This window comes from Sciurus vulgaris (genome assembly GCF_902686455.1).
Source record: "Sciurus vulgaris genome assembly, chromosome: 15".
Taxonomy (NCBI): Eukaryota; Metazoa; Chordata; class Mammalia; order Rodentia; family Sciuridae; genus Sciurus; species Sciurus vulgaris.
Genome location: NC_136476.1, coordinates 88,935,937 through 88,961,665, shown reverse-complemented (window position 1 = coordinate 88,961,665; position 25,729 = coordinate 88,935,937). Strand labels below are relative to the sequence as shown.

General features: G+C 56.2%; 2 protein-coding genes across 21 annotated transcripts in view; one reads left to right on the top strand and one right to left on the bottom strand.

The window, feature by feature from the left end:
• Nucleotides 1-18: 18 nt before the first annotated feature.
• REXO4 (REX4 homolog, 3'-5' exonuclease) lies at nt 19-9,217 on the bottom strand. Its single transcript, XM_079111933.1, has 8 exons — nt 8,869-9,217; nt 7,489-7,838; nt 6,170-6,307; nt 5,727-5,920; nt 4,359-4,447; nt 2,419-2,493; nt 1,554-1,628; nt 19-564 (listed from the first exon to the last, which is right to left on the bottom strand). Exons 1-8 carry the CDS (start codon nt 9,085-9,087, stop codon nt 445-447), a joined length of 1,260 nt encoding a protein of 419 aa, XP_078968059.1. The 5' UTR covers nt 9,088-9,217; the 3' UTR covers nt 19-444.
• A 64-nt stretch (nt 9,218-9,281) lies between these two features.
• ADAMTS13 (ADAM metallopeptidase with thrombospondin type 1 motif 13) overlaps nt 9,282-25,729 on the top strand; it is a 29,062-nt gene continuing 12,614 nt past the window's right edge. For 11 of the 20 annotated variants that reach the window (XR_013759445.1, XR_013759446.1, XR_013759447.1 and 8 more), the window contains exons 1-17: nt 10,032-11,205; nt 12,097-12,228; nt 14,690-14,825; nt 15,533-15,675; nt 16,094-16,177; nt 16,468-16,574; nt 16,681-16,827; nt 17,942-18,082; nt 18,627-18,792; nt 19,518-19,622; nt 20,239-20,390; nt 20,487-20,550; nt 22,789-22,915; nt 23,414-23,562; nt 23,872-23,992; nt 24,570-24,650; nt 25,226-25,407. Coding sequence is in view for 16 of the 20 variants with exons in the window: in XM_079111872.1 (XP_078967998.1) it covers nt 11,182-11,205; nt 12,097-12,228; nt 14,690-14,825; nt 15,533-15,675; nt 16,094-16,177; nt 16,468-16,574; nt 16,681-16,827; nt 17,942-18,082; nt 18,627-18,792; nt 19,518-19,622; nt 20,239-20,390; nt 20,487-20,550; nt 22,789-22,915; nt 23,414-23,562; nt 23,872-23,992; nt 24,570-24,650; nt 25,226-25,407 (2,061 nt within the window). In the remaining 4 variants the exon portion in view is untranslated. Of the gene's footprint in view, nt 9,380-10,031; nt 11,206-12,077; nt 12,229-14,689; nt 14,826-15,532; nt 15,676-16,093; nt 16,178-16,467; nt 16,575-16,680; nt 16,828-17,941; nt 18,083-18,626; nt 18,793-19,517; nt 19,669-20,238; nt 20,391-20,486; nt 20,551-22,788; nt 22,916-23,413; nt 23,563-23,871; nt 23,993-24,569; nt 24,651-25,225; nt 25,408-25,729 lie in introns of those variants that run through there. The other 9 variants (XM_079111870.1, XM_079111881.1, XM_079111880.1 and 6 more) reach the window with 9 other exon arrangements.

The window sequence follows — 25,729 nt, the reverse complement described above, 5'->3', positions numbered from 1 at the left end:
TTACAGACAGGGTTTGACCTGGGTCCAGCAAGGTGTATTACGTTACCCACAATAACGGAGGAACAGTGGCCTCCTCAGAGGAAGGAGCTAAGCACTCAGGCCAGTCGGATCTGCAGGGGCAGCCCAGAGTCCCAGCCCTCCTCTGGTGGTCAGCAGACAGTGGAGCCACCAGGCACACCCAACCTGCCACCACCTCCTGGCTATGCCTAGGACACATACTTGACTTCCTGCTCTGGCACACTCCAGCTTATCCTGGCCAAAGACCCAGCTGCAGCAGAAGAGCAGAGGACAGGGGGAGAAGGAAGCTTGTGGCCTTGGCTTTGAAAACAGTCCGCCCCAGTCCCACTTTGGAGTGACTCCACTGGTCCTGTGATCTGGTCCCCATTGCCACTGGATGGAGGTGCCTTACAGGATGGAGGTGGGGTGGCAGCAGCAGGCAGTGGCCTAGGAGTTCTCACTGCGGCTGTGAGGGGCAGCGGCCAGGGGGCGCCCGTCTCCTGCAGTGTGCTCCCACTCCCTCCTCACCATGACGTACAGCCTCATTGCTGCCTGGGCGTCCTGGATCTGGAAGGAACACGACATGCCCAGTGGTGACTGTGTGACACACAGGGCCACCCACCATCAGTGAGCCTTGCAGGTCAGTCACTGTGCTGGGGATGTGCAGCCCAGCAAAGCACACACCTCACAGGAAACCTCTGCAGGACGGGGAAGGAGAAAACGTGGAGTGGTCACCCACCCACCCTGCAGTTCTGTGACCCATCTACAGAAGAAAGGAGCCCCAGAGGGACAGGGCTAAGCATGCTGCCCTTCAGGTTCAGTGGACACCAGGGATGTAGAATAACAGTGGGCCGGTGGCTTGTCCCTGGGGCCCAAGAGCCCAGAGAGCTGCAGGTCACACTGAAGGTGAAGACCTGTCCTGCACAGTCAGAGTCACTGGGTCAGCAAGGCTGGTCGGGAGGGCTGGGGGTCTGGGTCACTGACTACGGTTGGGATGTACCTTGTCCTCAAGGTCCTCAATGTGGCAGTGTGCAGGTAGCAGGCTGGTTGAGAATGAACCAGTGGGGTCACTGGGGAGAGCCCTTGGAAGGCATGAAGCAGTTCTCGGGTCTCAGTTAACTGTTGCCAGAGTGTTGCTAGCAAGAGACCCCCTCCAGTTTCCTGTACTGGATGTGACCTCTGCCACAGGCTCCTGCCAGAGGTATCATCTGCCATGAGGCCTTTGCCAGAGCTGATGCCAGCACCATTGCCCTTAAGCTCTAGAACCATGAGCTAAATAAACTCCTTTTCTTCATAAAATACCCAGCCTTGGGAATTCCATTACACTAACAGAAAATGCATTAACACCACCTTCAAGCAGATGGTGAATTTTTTTTCCAAATAATTACACATAGCATCTTTTTTAAATTAATTTTTTAAAAATTTGTTCTACCTATAGCATCTTTAAGTTAATCAGCCCTGCGTCTCCTGTGTCTGCTGTCAGGTGATGCATGCTTGAGTTTCAAAGTCAGGGATAGCCCCCAAACCCAAGGACTGTCACCTAGGAACACACTCACCGAACAGTGCTCTGCCTGCTGGACCCTGATGCCCAGGATTTTCTCAGAAAGAAGTTTCAGAGATGGTCTTCCACTCTGCAAAGGAAAAGGAGAAGGCACGGTGGGCAGGGTGGGTGCCTCTGCCCAGGAGGGCATGTCACCACTAGGAAGGAGGTGGCTGCTGAGCCCACCCAAGCAGCCTACAGCCTGCCCTTCGCTGGGAGTGCCAGAGGCATCAAGGGCTGCAGTCACCAGCCAGGACAGGCTGGTAACCTGCCACCCCCACAAGGCAATAAAGGAGGTGCCAAGCTGGGGTGTGGCTCAGTGGCAGAGCACTTTCCTAGCATGTGTGAGGCCTGGGAGTCAACATGTTCATTTCCATCCTAAGCCCCTGCTGCTTTCCAGGGGATGCCAAGTCTCCCCTGACACCCTGTGGGGCCGTGTGCACCTACCCAGGGGCCTGCCATGGAGATCACCGTGCAGAGGACCCAAACTCACTCTCACTTGTCTTCAAGGCTAGCAATAAACACTCTACCTTTTCTTTCAGTGCTGGGGACAGAACCAGGGTCATGCACAGGCTGGACAAGCTCTGCTACCGAGCCACGCCCCAGCCCCACTTGTTCTTTTTCTGGGGGTAAGGGGGCACTTAATCACTGAAACACACCGCAGCCCTTTTTTATTTAGAGACAGGGCCTCACTAAGTTCCTGAAGCTGGCCTTGAACTTGTGAACTTGCAATTCTCCTGCCACCTTGCCTAGTCCTGCTTATTCTTTTAAGATTCTTTTCAAAGGTTAAAATTAAAAAACAAAAACCATTTTAACCAGTAAGTCAGCTACCAGGGAGCAGAGTGAAAACATCTGACAGAAGCCACACTCATTTTAAGTACCTTTACTTGACTCTTGAAAGGTCTGTATTTCTGGGTGTCCCGGATCTTCTTTTTTGGATGATCAAGAAACAGCACCTAGAAGAAAACAGTGATGAGCAGTTTCAAGATGCAGTGATGGAACCCCTTTTTCCCACCACCTTAACAAAAATCCAAGAATGAAGGTAGCAGGAGAAAGAGAGGAAACCAGGAACCAATTCCTACATTTGAGTTGGTTCTACACACCAGGAAACTAGAAATGAGATTTCAACAGCTCATCTCGTGACCTCGGCCCAGTGTTCCCCACGAGTGACCCTCACATCACCTGTGGCAGTCTCTGAAGGTGATTCCACACACAAGTGGGAAAATGATCTTTTTTTTTTTTTTTTTTGATGCTGGGGATGTTCAAGCACTCAACCACTGAGCCACATCCCCAGTCCTTTTATTTACTCTTTATTTAAGATAAAGTCTCACTAAGTTGCCGGGACTGGCCTCCAACTTGCAATCCTTCTGCCTCAGCCTCCCAAGTCACTGGCATTACAGGTTGCTCCATTGCACCCAGATCTTTTGTTAGCTTTCAACAGTTAAAAACGGTTATTTTTTTAGTGTTTTGGTGCTGGGGATTGAACCCAGCCCTCGTATTCCTAAGCATGTGCTCTACCACTGACCTCTCCCCGAGCCCCAAAAATTTAAGAGAAAATTTAAACCACTACTAAGATTTCTATAAAGTCTGAGGCTGCTAGATATCTGTGGGACACTGATCAGCTGCAGCACTGCACCCAGGAAGGACAACATCCGTTCTCTCTGCCCAGAGTTCTAAACTGCAGGACCCTAAGGAACGGAGGCTGAGGCCACATGCCCTAAGGTACCACCCACTTCCACTGACTTGGCCCAATGCTGGCCACCTGGGAAGGAGGTGGATCCAGCTGGAATGACTGCTGGAGGAAGCCCCCATCCCTTCCCTTCCTGGGGCAGCTGAAGACACAGCAGGAAAGGGACAGGGCATCTGGGTCTGCAAGAGGTGTCACACCTGGGAAAGTACTTGGGCTCACTGAGGCTCAGCAGCACAAGCCTCAGCTGTTCTGTAAAGCGTTAAATGAAACCCCCTCACAAAGAGTGTAGGGATAACACCAGGAAGCTGCTGCCTGGACTTCGGAACACCACACTGGACGCCTTTGCTCAGAGGCATCTCTCCTGCCAGGCAGCCCGTGCTCTTGCTTTCCCTTTGCTTCCAGTTTTTTAGCACAGGGGATTGAATCAAGGGGCACTTAACCACTGAGCCACATCCCCAGCTCTCTTGTTTTTTGAGAGAGGGTCTTGCTAAGTTGCTGAGCCTAGCTTTGAACTTGCAATCCTCCTGCCTCAGCCTCTCAAGCTGCTGAGACTACAGGCATGTGCCACTACACCTAACTCCCTCTGCTTCCTCTGAATGGACCATTGGGGCGTTTGCCCACCAACGCATGCCCTACGCCCAGGATTCTGGGGAAAACTCAAGGCTAGACTTCTAGTGTCAGAGATGCTTGGTGGGTATAAACTGACACATCAGAAGACAGCCAAGGGTGCCTGCTGTATAAACAAGTTTCCTGTGCAAGAGACCCTGGTCACAGGTACACAACCAGTCATCAGGCCTTCCTCCAGGTCAGTCAGGTTTCTCTCGAAAGGTACCCTGTGTGGCCTGTGGCCAGAGCCCCTTCTTTCCCTTAGGGCAGGGCTGCCAGTCCCTCAGGCACTAGAGCCCCACTGTAGCTGGGGATTCTCAAAACAAGTGCCCACACAGCTCCTGACACTGTAAGAACTGCGTAAGTAGCATGTGCCACGAGTGTTCCCAACATGGGGTCATGGGACAAATTTCAAAATAAGTCCCGTAACGATGCTTCTGGAGACAGACATGAAAATGTAAGTGCTGCACACACAGACATGAAAATGTAAGTGCCCAATGTCCCCAGGAGTTCTGAGCCCAGCACCTTTAAATCATTGTGAAGTGCATGCCCCACCAGGATTCTGCCCTTGAGCATTTCTGCTACTTCCCTCTGCACAACCTCAAGCTCTTCTCCTGAAAATCAAAACAGACAAGTGAGTTTTAGCAATACAAACCACCGCCAGGGGTGCCCCCTGCCACCCCTGACCAGATGAAGTCAACAGGCCAGGTCACCAATGCCATGCAACTGGGGGTCCTAGAAGTACTGGTGGGCCTGAGGAGGCCATGAGGGACTGATGTGAGCAATCACCTTGGGCTCCCTCTACCTGCTGCCCTCCCCATAGTCTGCAGGCTCCTGTCTCAGCCCACAGAAGTGCATAAGCACCAAGATGCTCTTAGAGACACCTCACAGCACCGTTTCAGCTTGATCTGGTAACCAGGTGTCAGGGCTCCAGTGCTGTGATTTTCCAGGTGGAAAAAAAGCAAGTCTGTACCGTGGACAGCAGAAGGCTTGCTGCCCTAGACCCTGGGCTCAGGAGGCAGCTCCACCGGCTCTCTCTTTGCAGACACCCCTTGGGGACCACCCTACTCCCACTCCACTCACCAGAGCCCTCTCCCACTCTCACCCCCAGTCCCACCAGAAGTGTCATGGAACCATGCATCATCTGACTGCCCAACCCTGGTCGGAGCTGACCAGACCAGGAACTGAAACCAAGAGATGCTGGTCAGTCTAGGGTTCTGAGCAGTGGTAGGGCCATCCTGTTGGCCATGTGCACCAGGAGAAGCAGACAGGTAGTGTGCAGAAATGCACACAGCCCAGGTCAATGATGACCGCCAGGGTCCCTCCAGGTGGCGAGCCCCAGCCTCCCGGGATGCCTTCCAGCACGTCGCATGCACTGTGCGTGGCTCTATCAGGGGGGAGTGCTTCTGGCTGCCTCCCCGCCTTCCCGCTCCCTGCTCAGCACCAGCGCACGCCCCCAACAGACCTTCCCATTTCTACCCTTCTCAACAGGGAACAGTCATGGGGAACCTACCAGAACATATGCCAGATCAGGCCTCTCACTGCTCACAGCCTTCCTAGGGTTTCCCAGAGGGCCCCTCTGATCTGGCCCCCTGAGCCTGTCCCCAAAGCTCCCGATGACCTCCTTCCTGTCCCCGACACTCCACCTCAGTCCCACTGCACAGCACAGAGCGATTCAAGAGCCACCCCGTTCTTCAACCCATGGGTGGAGACACCGAAAGCACAAGGAATGAATGGCAGGGCATTGGCAGGAACACACTGCTCCTAGTGGAAACGCAACTGCCCAGAAGCACAGGACACAGGGTGCTGAGCATTCCTGGACAGAGAAGGGCAGAGGCAAAGAGGACAACGCAGGTGCTACTACCCAATGCTCCTGCACTGTGGGTGCCATACCCTGCTTGAGCTTCTCGGGCCGAATCCCACTGACCGCCGTCCTGTAGTCTGTCACGGGCTCGGTGGGCTTCACGTACTTGTCATAAACGCACTTCCCATACTGGTTCACGAGGGACACGCGGGCCACGATGCTCTCCTCCCCCTTGGGGCCCACGCCCACCATCTCACAATCCAGGGCCAAGGCTCTTGTCAGGCTGAGGGAACCAGAGGCCCAAGTGTAATAGGCCCTGCAGGCCCACGATGCAGGTCAGACCCCAAGGGAGCCTGGTTAGGCCCTGTGTTGCTGCTGCGCACCTACGGGACATGCTGTGCCCTGCCGGTTCTCAGCAGGGTCCTGGGTGACGCCTGCTCCATTCAACCAGAGGAGGGGACCCTCTTCCCTGAAGAGCCTGTGCCCCAGAAGGCTGGAAATCCCCAACTGCCCGGCCCGGAGCCCCGCATACCCGTTGAAGGCCTGCTCCTTCACCAGGGTAGTGCCACACTCGCTCTGGCCCAGCTGTCTCCTTGCTATTCTGGCTGCCTCTGGACCTATGGCAGCTTCGATATCTGCTGGGTCAACATCATCAAACCAGATGTCTTCCCTAAAAGGCAAAGACAAGAGCAGCTGACCACCAGAAGGGTCTAGCTGTCAGGGCAAGACTCAGCGCAGGCGGGCTGAAGCACCACGGGGACTGTTCCTCCCACAAACTCCTGGCTATGCCTGCTGTCTGAATCATCGCGACACTTTCCTTCCAGTACTTTTCTTTTAATGAGCAAATATGCTCACTACCCAGGATTCAGGAAGCGGATGACCCAAGAAACGTCACACAGAAACATGGAGTGCCCCAGTAGCAGAATGATGGCTGCTGTTTTCTAATTACACAAGAGGCTCACCATCAAATGACCAGGACACACAGATGGACACCAGGACAGAGTGCACTCAGACCACCACCGAGGTCTCCCCATGTGTCTGCCGGCTGCACTCCAGTCCACGGGCTCTGCTTCAACACCATCCCTTAGAAAGGCTCCTACTGACTCCACTGGACACCTGCTCCTCTTCCTGTGTGCCTGTCTCTTTCTCCCTTACTTGGTCCACCCTGAGCATACTCTAGTTACTAAAGGGCCTGTGTCCTCTGCTTACTATCCACCTCTAGGGGGAAGGGCCTTGCTGACCCTCCACTGAAGGCAGCCTCCACTGTAGGGCAACACAGAAGCACCCACACCCTGCCTTCCTTTGACGCTCAGCACTCAGAAAACACCAAGCCAGCCTCTGACTCACAAATGTGACCCCTCCAGTGACCACCACAGTGCTTACTGAGTGGTCACCAGGCAATGAGCCAAACATGCTGCACCTTAGTCTCCTTGTACTCCACAGATGGCCACACAGAGGCGAGGGGAGGCCAGGAGTCCGCCCATGCCATCCTACAGGCAAGAAGTAGGAATGGGCTTTGTAGGAAGGTCTGCCTGGCTCCATACTCTATATTCCCTCCCACTACAGGTCTTACTAAGCACAGAGCTCCATCCTAGACCCTAGAGACATGGAGGTGACCCTGAAACAAGTTCTGCCTTCATAACACCTACTCCGGGGAAGAGGTAAGAAGCAGGTAAACAGGAAACAAGCGTCAGATTAAGGTGGTGGGGGCTGTGGGGGCACCTGGCCCGTGGCCTCTGTCCCTAAGGAGAGGGGCCTCAGTACCCCTGTCCTCAGTGGACAGAGCCAGGCATGCTTACAGCACGAGGGCAGAGGGCCTGCACCACAATAGCACAGCATGCCAGTACTTACTCAGTGGGCAGGGCTGGAGCCAAGGCCAGAGCTGCTTCCTTAGCTTTCCACTTTTTATGCTTGATGTCCCCTTGTTTCAAACAAATGTCACCATTTGTCCTTTTCTTGGCTCCTTTCTTATGCTCTGCTCTGTTGGCCTTGGTGGGAGGTACTGGCATGATCCTGTCCCTCCTAGATTCAGAGGGAACAGAGGCCCATGGAGACTCCTGGTCTGTTTTTGTTGGCATCTCATCTCCCTTTATTTTCGATGAGGTCTCTTTTCTGTTCTGTTGGTTAATGTGGGGCTGCTTTTTGGTATCTGTCTGAGACACAACAGGCTTTTCTGGAGCTTGTGATGTTTGCTTCAGTAGCTAATAGGACCCAAAATAAAATAGAAACCACATTTGAATTTAGAAATTACATACACCATATTGAAAAATGTTTTCGTGTGTACATGCACATATAAACGCACGTCCATTATATCTACACATGCTGTTGTCGGCATCATTGATGTGGCTCTTTGAATGGTTTGGAAAAGCCTTTTTCCATCCTCACCTAAGTCACTAGGGGAGGGCTGCCTGTTTCTTTGCTTCTCTTATGATAATGCATGATTTTACACCTCCTCCTTCAGTCCTACAAAACTTCAAGCTAACAGTCTATATTTTAAGAACCTGTTGAGCAACTAACCACTACAGAACGTTTCACTGAGTCTAGGGAGAGGAGACAGGCAGCTTTTTTCACTTGAATTAATTTGGAGTTGATTTTAGGGTTACTTCCCGTGCGGCTCAGGTCAACACTTCCCTTACACCATCTCTGGGTTTGCTACCGCTCAGGGCCTCAGGAAAACAGAGGCCATATTCAATGAAAAGAAAAGCTCCTGTCACACAGAGGACAGCTGATGACTGCGGAGAGCCACTCCTCTGATCTTATTCCGGTGGAGGTGCTCTGAGGTCTTGGAGCCTAATTTCCTGTTGTGCTCAAATCCCTGCTGGGCTGTTCTCTTCAGAAACCTGTGCTCAGGAGACTACACAGAACCCTGGGGTTGCCCACCAGCCTGTAACCGGTCCTTAGTGGCAAGAGAAAAACGATTCGGGACACTCACGTTAAGATACCAGGCAGAGTTTGGGGGTTCAAGAAGTTCTCTGTCCTTTCCCTCGTGTTCACTGAGCCTCCATGACATATAAGCCAGAAAACTGAAGGTCGGTTGCAGCGAGGAGCTCAAACTCGGGTAAGAACGGGTACTGCCTCCCAGCCCTGCCATTTACTAGCCGAGCGACCTCAGGCCGAACCTAAAGCTCTGTGCGCCCCCACTCCCCGGGAGAAGGCCAGGCAGCGGCTCACTCCAGGCGGCCTGCCCGGGTGAGGCCCAGCGCCCGCCCCCGCCGCCCCGGCCCGCCTCACCTCCCTCAGCGCCTTCCAGTTTCGAGAGAAGTCCTCGGGGGCCGTGGGAGGCCGCCCCGCGGCCACTCTGCGGGCGCCTCCCGGCGCGCTGCTCCCTTCTCGCTTCTTGTTCTTCCAAAACCTCTTCTTGCTTCTCTTCCGCGCGGGCTTCCCGCCAGGTCCCGGCTGAGCGGCGAGAACGCTCGCCGCGCGCTTGGAGGCGGTCGCCTTCGCCTTCATCCCGGAGCGACCAGCGCGCCGCAGCGGCGCAGCGACCTACAGGCTGACGAGCGCGGGACCCGCGGGGAAAAGGCCCCGCGAGCGACCCCGGAAGCGACGCCGCACGGCCCGCAGGCTTCCACAGCGCGCTCTAGCGCCCGGAAGTGCTCTTCCCTTAGCGACTCGCTCGAAACCGGGTGTGCGCCTTTGGTTCCGCACGGCCGGCAGCGGGCGGGACCATTCTCTTGCCCGGAAACAGGGCCGGCGCCCTGCCAAGAGGCGCCCGGGGTCGGGGACCTAGGATCGGGTTAGGGTGAGCCTGGGGTCCCTCTGAGGTCCTGGGCGGGGATGAGAAACGCGGGCGCCGGAAGGGATGGGGGGGCCGCCTTTGGCGTAACACCGCCTCGGAGCGGCCGGAAGAGGGCGAGCGAGTGCCGCACCGGCGTGGGGAGACTGAGGCGCGCGGGTCGGAGCTCGCGCGTACCCCAGACCTGGGGCTGCGAGCGCGGCCCGCGGGTCCGGTCATCTTAACAGCGCGAGAGGACTACGGTGGCGAGCACGACCTCGCCAGCACGCCGGCTCGGCCCCGGCGGTGCCCGCGCAGCTCGACTCCGGGGCTCCGGGGGACGGCCCCGCGGAGCTGCGCCGCGGCCGGGGAGAGGTCGGGAGCGGCGGGTGCTGCGGCCGGCCGGTGTTCTGTGCTAGCAAAGGAGGAGCGGGACTGCCGCCCCGGAGGCCGTGCTTCCGCGTGCCCACTCCGGGTCCCGGCTGCCCTTGTAGTTCTCGCGTTGACGTGGGAGGCAGCCGGCTCGAGGGTGCCAGCCCGAGTCGGAATGGCCCCGTCCCCGTGCTGGGGCGGTACCAGGAGCAGTAACTGCCTAGGCGGCGCGAGAAAGGTAGCCCTGCCCCCCACCCCGAGCTTCGGGAAGGGGCAGAAACGTGTTCATTTAAGGATGAGTCTTTATTCAAAGCATAAAAAGGACCACTGCTGTTTTGGAGGGAGCCCCAGAGGAAGGCAGCCCCCAGCCCAGCTGTGGTGTCCCCAGAGGGAGGTGGACCCTGATTCAGGCCATGTGGATCCTTGACACTGTTCCAGAAAAGGATTTAAGGACAGGTCAAAGTGAGGCATACAGTGATTTTATTGTGAGAAAGCAAGAAGTACAAACCCAGATGGTAAGAGTACCAGTTCTGGAGAGAAGCGGGGCTAGCTAGCCTCATCTGAGCGAGGCTTCTTATACATGTGACATCTGTGCAGACAACCTAAGAAGGTATCTGCAGTCCTCCTTTGTGTTGGTAGCTGCATATTAATTATTGCTGTTAATTGGGTTCTAATACCACCCAAGAGGGAAGAGGAGAAGCCATAATGCTTTCTGCTTCAGAAATATTCAGAGTCAGATTGATAGGAAAATGGGTTTTATTCAAAACCATCTTTGAAGAAAGAAGAAGAAATTAGTTTCAAAGGTTCTATCTCCGAAGTCCCTGAAAATTAGAACTTTTAAGGGAAAAGAGGCAGGGAAGTGCTAAAAGGCAGGACATATATGCAGGTCAGTCAGCCAGCCTTAGGCCTGGTGGCCATCCCCACTCCCACCTCTCTGGACTGGGTGGAGGGGTGCACCCTCCACTCTCAGCATGAGGAAGCCATTCTTAATTTCAGGTGGGAGTCCTAAATTCAGTTTCATTACCTACTAGGGATCGTTTTCTTCTGTTTTTGATGAAATATCTGTACTAATTTTCCTAGAGGGCATTCATTGTTCTGTCTTGTGAATTTAAACAGCACTGCATTGATGTAACATTCAGAGCTAATTGAGAGTATAACATGTGAATGAAGACATCAGATTTCTAATAGTATAAATCACAGAAATATCTACTTGCTGAGTAGACGTATTCGGGACCTGTTTTTCTTTCTCCCTTTATTAAGGGTGCATGATAAGCACACATAATAATGGATTCATTGTGACATACTTGTATATAACATAGGATCTGTTTTTTCTTTAGGTCCAAGTCAGGAGAGAGGTTACTAATGGATCTGTGGATAAGGATAAGGGCTGACCATTTAATAGTATTATTTGTGATCAAAGTACATAGAAGAAGCATTTAAGTCTGAACTTTTAAACCATGGGCGAAAGGCAAGAACACATGGTAGAGGAGGCTGCTCACTTGGTGGGGAAGGGACCCCAGGATCCCAATACCGCCTTCACTCACGGACACACCTCCAATGATCTAATTTCTCCCCGCTAGACTCCACCTCCCAAAGGCTTCACCACCTCCCCGTAGTGCCATGGGCTGGGGACCATGCCTTACCTTGACCTTAGGGGACATTCAAGATCCAGACCATAATGGAGGGCTAGAGGGGTGAGGGGCATGAAGAATGTTTCTGAGCATGTTACAAGACCTTCCCAGGAGGTGCAGTGGGGCTGCTAGGTTGGTTTGCAAAAGTGACTGCAGAGACATGGGGCCATGTACCTGGCCAAGAACCTGGTCTGTGACTCTCCCCATGGGGCACGAGTGCAGACTATGCAGGGAGTTGTGGGGGCACAGGGCGTAGATGTCCATAAAGGAGCAGTACAGGGAGGACCACAGTCTTTCCTGGGTGAAGAGGACAGGCACTTGGGAGGGAGTGTGGGAAACAGGTATGGGTGGGAGAGACCAGCTACCAGGGCCAGAGCTGAGATGCCTTTGGTGCAGCCTCTGGTCAGCTGGGAGGTGACCGCCAGGGAACCATCCAAGGCCTGGCATTCTGCATGAGCCCCCGTCTCCAGTGCCCTGGACCAGAGCTCCCTTTCCAGACTAGATCATGGAGCCAGCCCCCTCCCAGGTGGCCAGATGGGCATATCTGGGCAGTTCTGGTGCAGAACCAGGTTGGGGTCTGTCCCAGAGCAAGGCCAGGTTGCAGCAGGAGGAGCTGCAGGTTGCCCATCCTACTGCCCTGCCTGGGAGGAAGCTCCCTAGAGTCCCGCCCAGCCAGCCAGAGGAGCCTGACACAGTCCATACTGACCAGATTCCGTCACCAGGGGCCCTCTCCTGCCATAGGGGACTTTCCTGAGGATGAGCCAGCTCCATCCCTGGGTGAGATGCCAGCCTCTGTACACAGCCAGCATCAGGGGAGTCCTTGCTGGCATCATCTTTGTCCTGGGCTGCTGGGGACTCTCCGATTTCCAGCAGGTGGGTCATGGCAGGAGCTGGGTGTTCAGTCACCTAGGGGAGGGGACTGCCAAACAACTCTGAGACTGTGTAGACATGGTCTTTCAGCTGACTGTGTCCGCTTCAGGGGTGCACTGGGTGGAGGAACCCGAGCTTGGTGTTTGACGGGTGAAAGGGGCTCACTGAAGAGGGAATTGGTCTCTCCCAGTGAAGGTGACAGACACGTTTGTTCCCCCAGACTCTAAGGGTGGCCTTTCTCTGCCTCTCTCCACCCAGCCAGCCCCTGCTTTCCCTCACCTTGCCTCTGATTTGTCCTCTTCTCGGTCGGTCCTCCTTGCCCCTTCTTCCTCTTTCTGTCTTGCAGAATTTTCTTCAGGCTCTGGAGCCGGAGGACCTGGCTTCCTACTTTGGCCCCAGTGCTACCTTTGAAGTTTCCTGCCCTGGTGTCCTCTTAGCCAGAGGAGTTTCTCAGGACCTGGGTGGGGTACCTCCCCACTAAGTCAGTTTTCCAGGGTGTTTGATGGCGCTGGAGGGAGGCAGGCAGAGAAGCTGCATCACCCCTGTTCATTAGCTCTGTTACTTCCTGTCAACTTGATAAAACTGCTCTGGGTGTTCTGGATGAGTTGGGGTTCTGACCCCAGGCTTCTGTTAAACATCCCAAGGGAATGGTCATTAGTGGGCCAGTTCCTTCCGCCCAGTTACCCCTGATGGGCTGGCTCATTTTCGGGAACTTTGGTTTCTGGCCATGGATGTAAATATTTATTCCGTTTGTGGGAAACAAGGCAGGCGCTGGACCAACTTCCTCCAGAGCCCACCTGCCACCTCCTCATGCTGAGACCTTCCCCTGTCTAGCAGCCTCATGTCTCAGGGTACCAGTCCTCTGTCCTCTTTCCCGGTAGGACCATTGATGACTTCGATCTAAAGGCTGGTGTGGCCCAGACGTGGGTGGGCTAGTGGTCAGGGTGGAGCAATTAGGACAGCCTAATTGTGCCCTGGCTTCCCTGTGGTTTGCCTTGGGTCCAGCTGGAGGACTACCCAGATCTGCCCCTTCTGGGCCAGAATACCATTGCTTTGGGTCTGGTCTATCTTGGTGGGGGACAGTGAGGCTGGTCTGGCCTCCTGCTTTTCAGGGAGGCTGGAGCCTCCACGTGGCATCTCCTTCCTCTTGGTAGGGCTCACGACATTGCTCATGAAAACATCTGTTTCAAGGTCAAGACCAGTTTGCTGGGTACTGATTCAGCCCCAGGGGAGCCCTGGGAGGAGAAGCAATTTGTCCACCAGTCCTTTAAATGGGGAGGGCAGGACTCACACCCAGGCCCGGCCTTCAGGCCTGTGTGCCTCCTGACTCACCCTCACCAAAGCTGCCCCTGGATGGGTGAGCAGGAGTTGGTGAAGCAGCTCCTGTCTCCACAGTGCCCCTGTTCACAGTGGCCTCACTCACCTGTGGCTGTGGGGATGGGCTCAGGGGGCTGCTCTGCAGGGCCATGCTCTGCTCTCTGAGGGCCCTGGGAGAGTTCTTCACCTTCTCCTTCCGGCCTGAGCGGGGCCTCCTGGCCCCCTCCTTCATCAGTGAGTATGTGGTGAATGCCTCCCTGTGGCTACTGAGGAGACCCCCAGCCACTGCTTCATGGGAGGCCATGCCCTTCTGCCCCAGGACACAGTGGCCAGGGTCACATACTGCTGGGCCCACTTGGTGAGGAGGAGCTTGGGAGAGCATTGGGGACAGGGTGTGCTCAGGGTGTGGCTGGTGGACCCCAGCGTGCAAAGGGCCATCCCTAAATTCCCTGCCGTGAGGCTGAATGTCCTGATGTGACACTGCATCCCATCTTTGGCTAATGTCAAACCCCAGGGAGGGAGACAGGCTCAGAAAATGGGCCACCCATTTAGCCAGTGTCAGTCAGATGCAAACTCTGCTTTGTCAATGCCCAGGTTACTGGGAAAGACAAGAACCTGGGCTCTGAGTGCAGCTAAAAGCCCACCACTCCTTACTCCTGCAGTTGGGCCTCAGCCACTCCACCTGAGCATGGTGCCTTGGCACTTGCCTGGTTTGTTATGAGAACTGTGTCCCACGTGTCAGAACCATAATCTGTCCATATACCAGCACCGTTTATACATTATGTACCGTAGTCCCTGAGTTGGGAGCCAGAGCCAGGACAGATGCCACTCAGGATCAGCCTGGTGACACAGGCTCTGCTGGTCCCTTGAGATGCTTCCATACTCATGTCTGGGACCTCATCTGGGCCTTTTACAGGTCATGTGCATGAGCAGAGGTTCAAGTGTGGGCAGGGGGGCACTGGCAGCATGTGGTGGACAAGCCTGGTCCAGGAGGGCACGGCTCCCTACCTTCCATGTGTGGGCTTGTGGATCTGGACTTGGAGAGGACTTAGCCAATGCATGCCCAGAAGCCTTCTCCTGCAGGGGACATGGTGATCCTCCCAGGACAAGGGGTGCTCTGTGCTGGAGGCTGCTTTCTCTTCTGCAGGAGGGTGACAACTTGGTGGCTACAGGCAGACTGTATGTCCAGCCAGTGAAGCGGCAGCACTGGGGGCTAGTGCCCCGCTGGAGCAGTGCCCAGCCCCACCTGATCCACAGGCCTGCAGTCTCAGAGTCTGTACAAGGTACAGCTGGGAAAGTGAGGTTTGGACATCACCAAAGATCGCTTAGGGGAGGGACTGGCTCTCCCAACACCACAGAGGCTCTGCAAAATGTCCATCTATCACAGAGGCATCTTTAGGATTCAGGGGAGCACCCAGTGTAGGAGACGGTGCTGGGGAGCATGTGGCCACCAGCTGTCTGTTTGGCAGACTGCCCGCCTTGAGTCACTCCCATTTACAAAGCACATGCCCACCCCCTGGGAATGTCAGACTGAGATTTCCCACCTGGTGGTTCAGAGGTGGAATGTGGTATGGCCACATGATGGCCCCAGGAGAGCCAGGGTCTGGTACCCACCAGGCCAGGATGGAGGTACCATCTGTATCTGGGTGCAAGTAGGATGGAGTTGGGCTTTCACCCTCTTGGGGTGACCCTTTTCTCCAATCTGTGCCCAAAGTGGGGTCCAAGAGGCAGAGTAGGGCATTGGGCTTTGAATGGAGCCCGAGTGGGGGGAGGGTGCCTGGATGGGTGACTCAGTAGACAAGATGGCCATGGACATTTCCTCCCGGGGCCTCACCCCCCTGTGTGCCCCAGAAGGCCCGGTCACAGGGTGGGGGTCTGAAAAGTGGCCTCCAGCTCCTGAGAGCCATGCTCTCCAAGCTGCCAGCCCTCTCCTGTCTGCTCCCCAGCACCTGCTCTCCAAAGCTTCACCTTCAGCCTTCCCTCCACTTAGGCCGTCCTTCCCCTCACCTCCAGAGACATAAACGGGCTGCAGGGGGCCCGCTGCACCTGGAGCTGCTGGTGGCTGTGGGCCCCGACGTCTACCAGGCTCACCAGGAGGATACGGAGCGCTACGTGCTCACCAACCTCAACATCGTGAGTCCTCAGTGGAGGTGGCACTGGCCCTGGTGGGATGTGGGCTCAAGCCCACTGGTGGGGCTCTGGGATGTCCTGGACTATGAGCCTCTGGACACAGTGCCCCAATGCTGAACTCAGTGGGTCGAATGCAGGCTTAGACCTGAGGCTGGGTCAGCTGGGGGCCTGGGGCAGGGGGAGGCATGCTGCTGCCTTCCTCCTCCTCCCTCCCCCTCCCCAGCAGCAGAAGTGGGAGGTCTGAGAACCCCTCTCAGCGTTTATTTCCTCCCAACGTGGGTTTCTTTGTGTTAACTGGCCTTCCCGGAGGAGCATCTGACCAACTCACTGGACTGGCTTGTGCCGATAGAGCACCCTCACCTGCCCTCTCTACAGGGCCCCTGGAGCCTGCTCTTCCCACCTCCTGTCTGTCCTCCAACAGGGGTCAGAATTGCTGAGGGACCCATCCCTGGGGGCTCAGTTCCGTGTACACCTGGTGAAGTTGATTGTTCTCACAGAGGCCAAGGTAGGCCCCAGAGTGGCTTTCTGCCCCAGGCTGAGCCTGAAGTGCAGTAGCATGGCCCTGTCTTCTGTCTTCCTGTGGGTGCCCTGGACTGTGGTGCAGGACTGTCAGCCAGACAGACCTGCTCCCTCTCTGGCTGTCCCAGCACTCAGCTGTGGTGTGCACCTGTGCTTTCTGGAGCCTCACCTTCTCACCTGTAACACGGGACAGCAGTGGGCCTTTGGGAAGTCCAGCTGGGAGGGTGCCCACAGCCTGCTCCATCCTTAAAAAGCTGGCTGTGTGGTCGACCCCAGGACGCTCCCAACATCACAGCCAACATCACCGCGTCGCTGCTGAGTGTCTGTGAGTGGAGCCAGACCATCAACCCTGGGCATGCCGACCTGGTCCTCTACGTCACCAGGTAGCTGGGTTCCTCGGAGCCGTGCCTGCTGCCTGCCACTGCCCTTCCTGCCCTCTTCGCAGATGGCCTGGCTGCAGTGACCACCAGGACTCTCTTTTCTTGCCAGGTTTGACTTGGAGTTGCCTAATGGCGATCGGCAAGTTCGGGGGGTCACCCAGCTGGGGGGTGCCTGTTCCCCCTCTTGGAGCTGCCTCATCACAGAGGACACTGGCTTTGACCTGGGTGTCACCATTGCCCATGAGATTGGGCACAGGTATGTGCCCCTGGCTGGCCGGGGAGCTGGTTTGCCCCCCCACATGGAGGGTGTGGTCATGAGGGCACTGGGCGGGGCAGAGCCTGCCAGCAGGCGCCAACTCTGCTGACCCACTGGAGTAGAAAGGGTAGAGGTGAGACGGGAACATATGAGACTTCTTGATTACTAAATGATTAAAAGAACCCCCTCCCAAAAGCAAAACAAACTTAGCAATTAGAAAATAAGTTTTCTAGGAAATTCAGGTTTAAAAAAAATATAGGCTGTAAAAATTATTACAAGTCCCTTACTTACAGATCAAACCCAGGCCCTCACACAGGCAGGCACACATGATCTGTGTTGGCTGCATTGGGATCATGCTATACATTGCTTTGTTACTCTGCTTTTCAATGTGGAAAACAGCCTAAATGTTTCTTCTAGGTTTCTTACATATTTTTTGTATGTACCACAAGTTATTTAAATAATCCCCTCTTGTTGCATATCTAGGGTGTTTGGAATTTTTCTTGTTAGGCACATTATACATTCTTGTGGGCAAATCTTATTCCTATTAGTGTTTACCTAGGATAGTGGGTTTCTTTCTTTTAGGTTTAAAAAAAAATTATATGGAATAGTACAGAGATTTCTAAAGTGCTGTTCTTGGAAGCACCCTGCCCAGGAAGGGAAGGGACAGTTATGTCTTCTTGAACTCTTAGCTCTACTGCATGCTGTGCATTTCCACAGGCTGAACACACTCTGCAGCCAGTCCCAGGGAAGGAAGCCCCTGGCACCCACACACCCCCAAGCCCCGCCCCAGTTCCCATCTGCTCTCCGCAGATCTGTAAAATGTGGATCAGCCCCCCCCCACATGGTTACTTTTGGTATTTGTTAGCCAAAAGAGGTGCAAGACACCTTGCTGGGCCAGCGCTTCCTCACTGCCTAGGAGGGCAACTGAGGCAGGGCAAGACTCATTCAGTCATGCCCAGCTATCAGGTGGCAGGACCCAGGGTCAACCCAGGTTCAAAAACTCCCTGGACCAGAGGGAGAGAGGTGGTTCGCGACCGGTGGCTTTCAGCCCCAAGGCCCAGACCTTGCCTGCTGCCCCCAGTGCAGTAATCCCCCTCCCCGGCTCATCCCCCAGCTTTGGCCTTGACCATGATGGTGCACCAGGCAGCGACTGCGAGTCCAGTGGCCATGTGATGGCGTCCGACAGTGCAGTGCCAGCACGCGGGGGCCTGGAGTGGTCAGCCTGCAGCCGCCGGCAGCTGCGGCACCTGCTTAGGTACGGCCCCCGTATCACCCCACACCACCGCGTTGGGTCTCCGCCCTCCACCAATCAGGGTTGGGCTGCCACGCCCATCAGGCTCGCCCTATCAGCACACCATGAGCACCCTTACTGCCTGTCCTGGGACCTGCTCCGTCCGCCCTGCCCCCACATCGATCCCCCCCCTGCACCCACCCCCCTTTCACTCCCAAGCAGGCCCCACTCCCTCATTTACTCCCACTTCCCAGCACCTACTTGTCCATCCCACCCAATTCCTGCGCCCACCCCTCGTGCACACCTTTCTCTGCCCCCATCTCCTCCCACCCTCCCATCCCTCCAGCCTCCCCCACAGCCTGCAGCTCCCCTCAGTCCCTGTGCTGGTCGGTCTGTCACATTGCCCCTCCTCCTTCCTTCTTGGCACCCCCATCTACTTTGCACCCACCTCCACCCGTTGCTTGCCAGGCCACACCCCAGCCAAAGCCCCGTTCCCACCTTCTCCATCCCAGCCCCAGCCTGTGTCCACCCTGGCACTAAGCCAGGGCCTAAGCAGAGCCTGTTGCAGCAGCTTGGGACGGGTGCCCTGCGTGTGGGACCCACCACAGTCACCATCTGGATCCAAGGGCCACCTACCGGACGCACAGCCAGGCCTCTACTATGGTGCGGACGAGCAGTGCCGGGTGGCCTTCGGCCCAGGGGCTTTTGCCTGTACCTTCACCAGGGAAGGCCTGGTGAGTCCACCTGGCCAGGGCCCGGCCCCACCCAGCTCACCTCTGCCAGGCGCACTGTGTCCTTGCATGGTGGCACCACAGAGGGGCAGTTCCCTGGTCCCTTAGGTTTAATGCTGTCAGATACCTCTTGAAATCCTTAAAATTTTGTGAACAAAAGTCCCCACCCTTGTGTTTGGCTGGGCCCCCACAATTATGTAGCTGATCCTGGCACTGCCCCAGATGACCACCAAGGGCTTTCAACCTGCTGCTGAGCACAGAGGTCTTCCTGGAGGGAGTGGCCTCCTAACAGAATCCATGGCAGATGTCCCAGGCATGGAGTGGAGAGACAAAGGGGACAAACACCCCCAAAGATGGACATCCTCCCAGGGCTGCCTAGGACATTCAGGGGCCCCAGGCCCTTTTGCCCTGGTGGGTCCCTTTCTTCTTAATATAATGTTAAACTCATGTTCTAGTATTTTTATAAAATATATAAACTTTTGTTATTTTAAGTACAAGTGTATTAATACAACTTTTAGACCATTTATTTCTAATCTTCTAATTTTAAAATAAATTAAAACTTGTTTGTGGGCCCCAAGAGGCATGGTTGGCCCTGGCCAGGTTCCCTTGTCCTCCCAGACCACCCACCAGTAGCCATGGAGTAGTGCTGGTTGTGTCAGTGTGCCTTGTGATCTGGGAGGGATGATGACCAGGCCATCCCTGAGCTGGCCGCCCTGACTCCCACTTAGGACATGTGCCAGGCTCTCTCCTGCCACACAGACCCTCTGGACCAAGGCAGCTGCAGCCGCCTCCTCGTTCCCGTGCTCGATGGGACAGAATGTGGGGTGGAGAAGGTCAGAGCAAGGAGTGAAAGGTCAAGCTGTACGTGAGCGTGCATGTGTGAGTGTGTGTGTTCTCACAGGGTGCCTCCTGGGGCAGGAGGTAGGAGCTTAGTGCCTCATGAGTGCTGTGACTGTCGCCTGTCTGTGGCCCAGCCCAGCCGGCCATGGGCCTGAAAGGTGGGTGGGTTTCCAGATTTGTGGGGTCAACACCTGGTGGGAGGTTGCTCTGTGTCTGCTGAGGGGTGGGGTCTGTTGAATCTAGAGCCTTGCCCTGGCCGTATTTGTCCAAATGTGGCGTTTACTGGACCCCTGCTCCCAGGCACCATGCCACAGCCCACCTCTTCTGCAGTTCTGGACAGGGAAGCCCGGTGTCTTCAGTGTCAGAGGAGATCTGCCCAGGGACAGTGCAGCCTGAGTTTCCTGCCCTGATGCCCATTTTCTGTCACACTATCTCCCCCAGGGCTCCCTAGCCTTCTCACTGGGTGGACAGACCCATCCTCTCCTCGGGCTCCTGGCCTGCCCTCCCCCTTTAGCATTTAGTCCCAAGCAGAGTGAGGTGTGGGTGGGGTGCCTGTGGGACTGGGGTCCCCATGTGAGGGGTGGGAGATGGAGCTGCCCTGTCTTTCAGTGGTGTTCCAAGGGTCACTGCCGCTCACTGGCAGAGCTGACTCCCGTGGCAGTGGTGCACGGGCAGTGGTCCAGCTGGGGTCCCCGCAGCCCTTGCTCCCGCTCCTGTGGAGGAGGTGTGGTCACCAGGAGGCGGCGGTGCAGTAACCCCAGGTACTGCGGGAAGGGGCTGGCTCTCTTTCCTGCATCGCGTTCCCTGCTCCGGGCAGTGGTCACCTCTCACCCTCCGTGTCTCCTGGGCACTTTCAGACCTGCCTTTGGAGGGCATGCATGTGTCGGTGCTGACCTCCAGGCCGAGATATGCAACACCCAGGTAGGCCTGCCTGCTGGGACCAGGGGGCAGGGTGGGGCACAGGCCTGGGTGTGTGCTGCCGTGGCTGACCTCGGGTCCACACCGCACTCTGGAGAGGAACACTGGGAGCACAGTGTGAGACACAGGACAGGCCTACAGTGTCCAGCAGGGACCCAGAACTTTGCCCTCCTGCTCCAGGGTGTCTGCCCTCCGGAGCACACGGTGCAGGAGAGCTGCCCAGGGAACACAGCCCACTGCCTTGATCACAAGGGCTCTTCTGTGTCTGCATGGAGGCAGATCACACTGCACGGTCAGCGGTGCTAAGGCGCACGATACAGCATCTGGCACCCTCGGTGTGAGGGGCCACCACCTCTGTCAAGTTCCAGACATTTCCATCACTCTAGAGCTCACTCTGCTCCAGTGCGCAGTCTCTCGCCTCCTCTCTGCCTCCCTGGCAACTGCATATCTACTTTCTGCCTCAGTGGATCTAGCTGTTCTTGACTTTCCATGCGAGTGCCTCTGTATGTGACGGGGTCTTTTGTGCCTGCCTTTCTCCTCTTAGTACCTCATATATTGTGTCAGTCCTTCTTTCCCCTCTGAGGCTGGGTACGTTGCCTAGATGGAACACCTTTTGTTCATCTGCTGTCTGTTGATGGGCACTGGGGTTCATTCTCCCTTCTGGTTGCTGTGGATCGTGTGCTATGAGTGAGCTTGCACACATGCTTGTTGGAGTCTCTGCTGTCCATTCTTTTGACTCTACTTACCTGTCCTAGTCAATGTGTGCTACTATAACAAAATACCACAGACTCCATGCTCCTGGAGGCTGGGAAGTCCAAGATCAAGGCCCAGCTATTTGGTGTCTGGTGAGGACTGCCCTCTGCTTACTTGATGGCACCTAGTTGCTGCAGCCTCCAGGGCGAGTCACTGGGCCCTCACATGGCAGAAGTGAAGGAAGGGGAAGAGGACCCAAAGGGTTCACTGGGCCCTTGCACAAGGGTGCCACTTTATTCTTGAAGGTCAAGCCCTTATGATCCCATCACCTCTTTAATACTGGTACTTTGGCAATTCAGTTTCAAGATGAATTTTGGAAGGGACACCATCACCAAACTATAGCAATACTGTTGTTTAACTTTCCATTGCTGTACAAAAATACTTGAGATAAATTATAAGGAGGAAGGATTTATTGTGGCTCAGAGGTTGCAATCCATATTTGCTTGACCCTCTAGCTCTAAACCAGCGGCGAGGCAGAACACCACAGGGAGCACGTGGCAGAGCAGAGCTGCTGGCCTCCTGGCTTCAGGAAGTAATGATAGAGAGAGGAAGGGCCAAGGTCCCAGATCTCCTCCTAGGCCCTGCCCCAATGACCTGAGGACCCCCCTCACCAGGCCCCAGCTCCTAAAGGCTCCACCACCTCTCCTAGCACCATCTGGGGACCAAGGTCTGGGGGACACTCAGCATCCAGACTGTAGCAAATACCTAAGAGTGAATCACTGGGTCCTGTGTGTCTGGGTGTGACCTTCTAGGAGTGCCACAGCACCCTGTCCCTTTGGCACCCCACCAGCAATGTCTCAGTGAGGGCTCCAGAAGCCCCACATTCCCTCCAGCACCTGCTCTGTTCTGTTGGTCCCTTTGCTTTTTACCCTCACCATCCTGGTGGTGGGAACAGTAGCACGATTCTTTTCACGTTGGTTGAAAGCTGCCTGCCACTTTGGAGGGCCAGCGTTGGGTTTGGCCATGGCTGCCTGACAGCTCTGCATGTGACGGCAGCTCCCTCCAGCCTGCTCAGGCAGATGCCCTGGGCCTCCCCAGGTCTGGGGAGGAGGGTCTTTGCAGAGCTCAGGCAGCAGCCCTGCTGGCCAGGCAGCACCTCAGGGCCTCTGCCCAGAGTTCTTTTCTCTCTAGTGCCTGCTGGGCACTGGGACTCGGTGGTGAGGCCTCTGCTCCTGACTTGTTTTTCTGGTTCCTGCTCCTGATGCATGTGGATGTGGTAGGGAATGAACACCACCAGCCCTGTTTTCTCAGGCTCAGGCTTTGAGAGCAGTCCCCAGAGCAGTGCTGTCCCCTGTTCTCTTCTCATTGCTTCCGTGTCTCTTACAGTTTCTCTGGAATTTTCTCATCAGCAGAGAGGAGGTGCTCTGGTCGCCCCACTCTTCAGAGAGGGAGTTGAGGCACAACTGGGCTGGGCTGCCCCACGTTCCCCCCATGAAGGTGCCTGCTGCCTCCTGTGACCAGTGCCTGTCCTCTCCTTCCTCTGACCAGGCCTGCGAGAAGACTCAGCTGCAGTTCATGTCCGAGCAGTGTGCCCAGACTGACAGCCGGCCTCTGCACCTCTCCCCAGGCAGTCCCTCCTTCTACCGCTGGGGTGCTGCAGCTCAGTACAGTCAAGGTGGGCTGTGAAGCGCAGAGTGCTGGGCCTGCAGACCCGGGGCCAGGTAGCAGGGTGGACCACCATCACTCTGCTGTTTGGAGCAGGACCTATGCTGAGCCTATGGCGTCCTGCAGACCCGGTACCCCCCCCCCGGCCTGGGCTTCCCTCCCCAGCTGGTGAACAGTGAGGTTTCACGTGAGTCTCAGTTTTCCTGTCTGTGAAATGGAGACATAGCAGTGTCTTCCTCTGTGGAAGGATTCAGGGAAATCATGTAGGAGAAATGCCAAGTGTGCCCCTGGGTTCATAATTCAGGAGCAGCAGTTATCAGAGAACGATCTTGTTGCCCTAGGAGACAGGACAAGGATGGGATAGACCCTTGGCCCAGATGCAAAGGATGTAGCTAGACAGGGCTGGCATGGGAGCCAGCAGCACCCATCGCTGCCAGGCTTCCCGGCCCAGCTCACTGCCCTCCCTCGCTCCTCCTTCATCAGGCTCCTTGTCCCTCTGTCCTCCCAGGGGATGCTCTATGCAGACACATGTGCCAGGCCATTGGCAAGAGCTTCATCGTGAGGCGTGGAGAGAGTTTCCTGGATGGGACCCGGTGTGTGCCGAGTGGACCTCGGGAGGACGGGGCCCTGGGCCTGTGTGTGTCTGGCAGCTGTCGGGTGAGTGTGTATGGGCAGCTCAGGTGCCCTGTGTCCCCTGTGGCCTGCCTATGCCTGTGGAGGACTCCATGGGCAGCCTGAGGGTGCTAGCAGTGGTGGAGCTGCCCTACAGTCTGCAGGGGAGGGTGTGGGGGACCAGGGACTTGGGGTCAGTCTGGGCACAGGGCCTTGGGCTGGTTGCTTGAGCCCTCTAAGCTCGCTTCCTGTGTCGATTGAGGGTTGTATGGACCCCATGCTGGAGCCACAGGGCTGTGTCCAGAAGAGTAGAATCTCCCACGACACTGGCCTTTTGCTGGTCCCTTTGTGCAGACATTTGGCTGTGACGGCAGGATGGACTCCCGGCTGGCGTGGGATGTGTGCCACGTGTGTGGAGGAGACAACAGCACGTGCAGCCCCCAGAAAGGCTCCTTCACGGCTGGTAGAGCCCAAGGTAGGGTCGCCCTGGGGAGGGCTCCTCAGCCCCGGGCCTCCCTAGGTCCCAGGCCTGCCTTCCCCCATTTTGCCACCCTCCCTTGGTGATGATGTGGCCACCAGGGTTGTGGCATCTCAGTAACAGTCACTCACTGGCTGTGATGTGGAGAAATAGGTCATTTTGTAGCCTGTAGTAGGCCAGCCTCTTCCACCACTTTGAAAGTCCCATCAGGAGGAGTGTGAGGGGACAGAAGGGGTGTCAAGCTGGGGTGATCTTCAACTTTGATCTGTTTATTAAAGAAGTCAAAAATAATTTGCTAACGTCAGCGTTGGGTGGCCAGTGGAGGGCTTGGGCCCTGCCCCACTGCTGTGCCCCTGGGCTGGAGGACCTAGGAGCCTGCCATCCTTCCTAGCCAGCGCAGCATCCTCTCAGGGGGCCCTCCAGCACGATGTTGATGGCCCCCAGGACACAAGAGGCCTCGCTGCCTCTGGAAGCAGCCTGGGGCACTGTTAGATTTCTCAGTCTGGCCCTGGTGGCTCCTGCAGTAACATAGGTGACGTGAGGCCACATGGACCCCTGCTGTGCTTCTCCCTAGAGTACGTCACGTTCCTGACCGTCACACCCAACATGACCCATGTGCACGTAGTCAACCGCAGGCCGCTCTTCACGCACCTGGGTGAGTCGAGCAGAGGAGGCCCACTGTGCTTGGCCAGATGTCTCAGTTCCAGGGCCTCCCTGGCAAAGGCCAGGCTCTGGGCAAGGCCAACTCGTGAACTGTTCAGTGCCAAAGTGGGCCTTTGTTTCCTGAGCATGCCTCCTCCTGACCTTTGAGCTCTTGCCACCAGGTGCTTGTCCTGGGGTCCTTGAGCACCAGACCACGTGTGTTCTGTACACAAGTGCACCTGGTGGGGCAGAGGCCGTGGCCCTAGCCGGGTTCTGGAACGAGGCATGGTCACTGCTATGGGGAAGCCTTCAGCAGCTTGCAAGTGCCCGTGGCAGAGAGGCACACAGACTGAGACACCATGGGGACAGCTCCTTAGGCAAGGGCAGCAACTCTGGGGAGAGAGAGAGAGGGCCGTGGGGATTGTGCCCTGTTAGCAGAAGGCCCCACCTGCCCCCTTGCCCTGCTGTCACCTCCACCCTGTCCCTAGCCCAGAGCTGCCACTGTTCAGGGCGGCATCTGCCTGGAGAGCAGCTCTACTTGCATGGGGCAGCGCCTGTTCCTCAGTGCCAGTGGCCTCATTTTCACAGCGGTGAGGATCGGCGAGCACTACATCGTGGCTGGGAAGGGCAGCATCTCCCCCAGCACCACCTACCCCTCCCTCTTGGAGGACAGCCGTGTGGAGTACAGAGTGGCCCTCACCAAGGACCGGCTGCCCTACCTGGAGGAAATCCGCATCTGGGGACCTGCCCAGGAAGACATGGAGATTCAGGTCCCCAGGAGGGCTGAGGGAAGCCAGTGGGGTTTCTCTCAGTGGCTCTAGCCGGGTTCATTTGTCCACCTGCTTGCTCACTCACTGAGTGGCCACTTGGGGGCCTACTGGTAGTAGGCCCTGTGCTTGGCCAAATGTAAGCACAAAACGGCTCCAGGCTTAACATCTCATGAAGAACACAATATGGTGCCTGTGCCTGGCACCCAGGGGAGGGGCCCCTGGAGCTCTGGTAGTGGGTGAGAGGGGGCCCGGACAGGTTAGGGCTCTGCGGGGGAGTGAAGGGCTGGCGTCCCCCTCCTGGGGTGTGCAGCAGGGAGTGCCC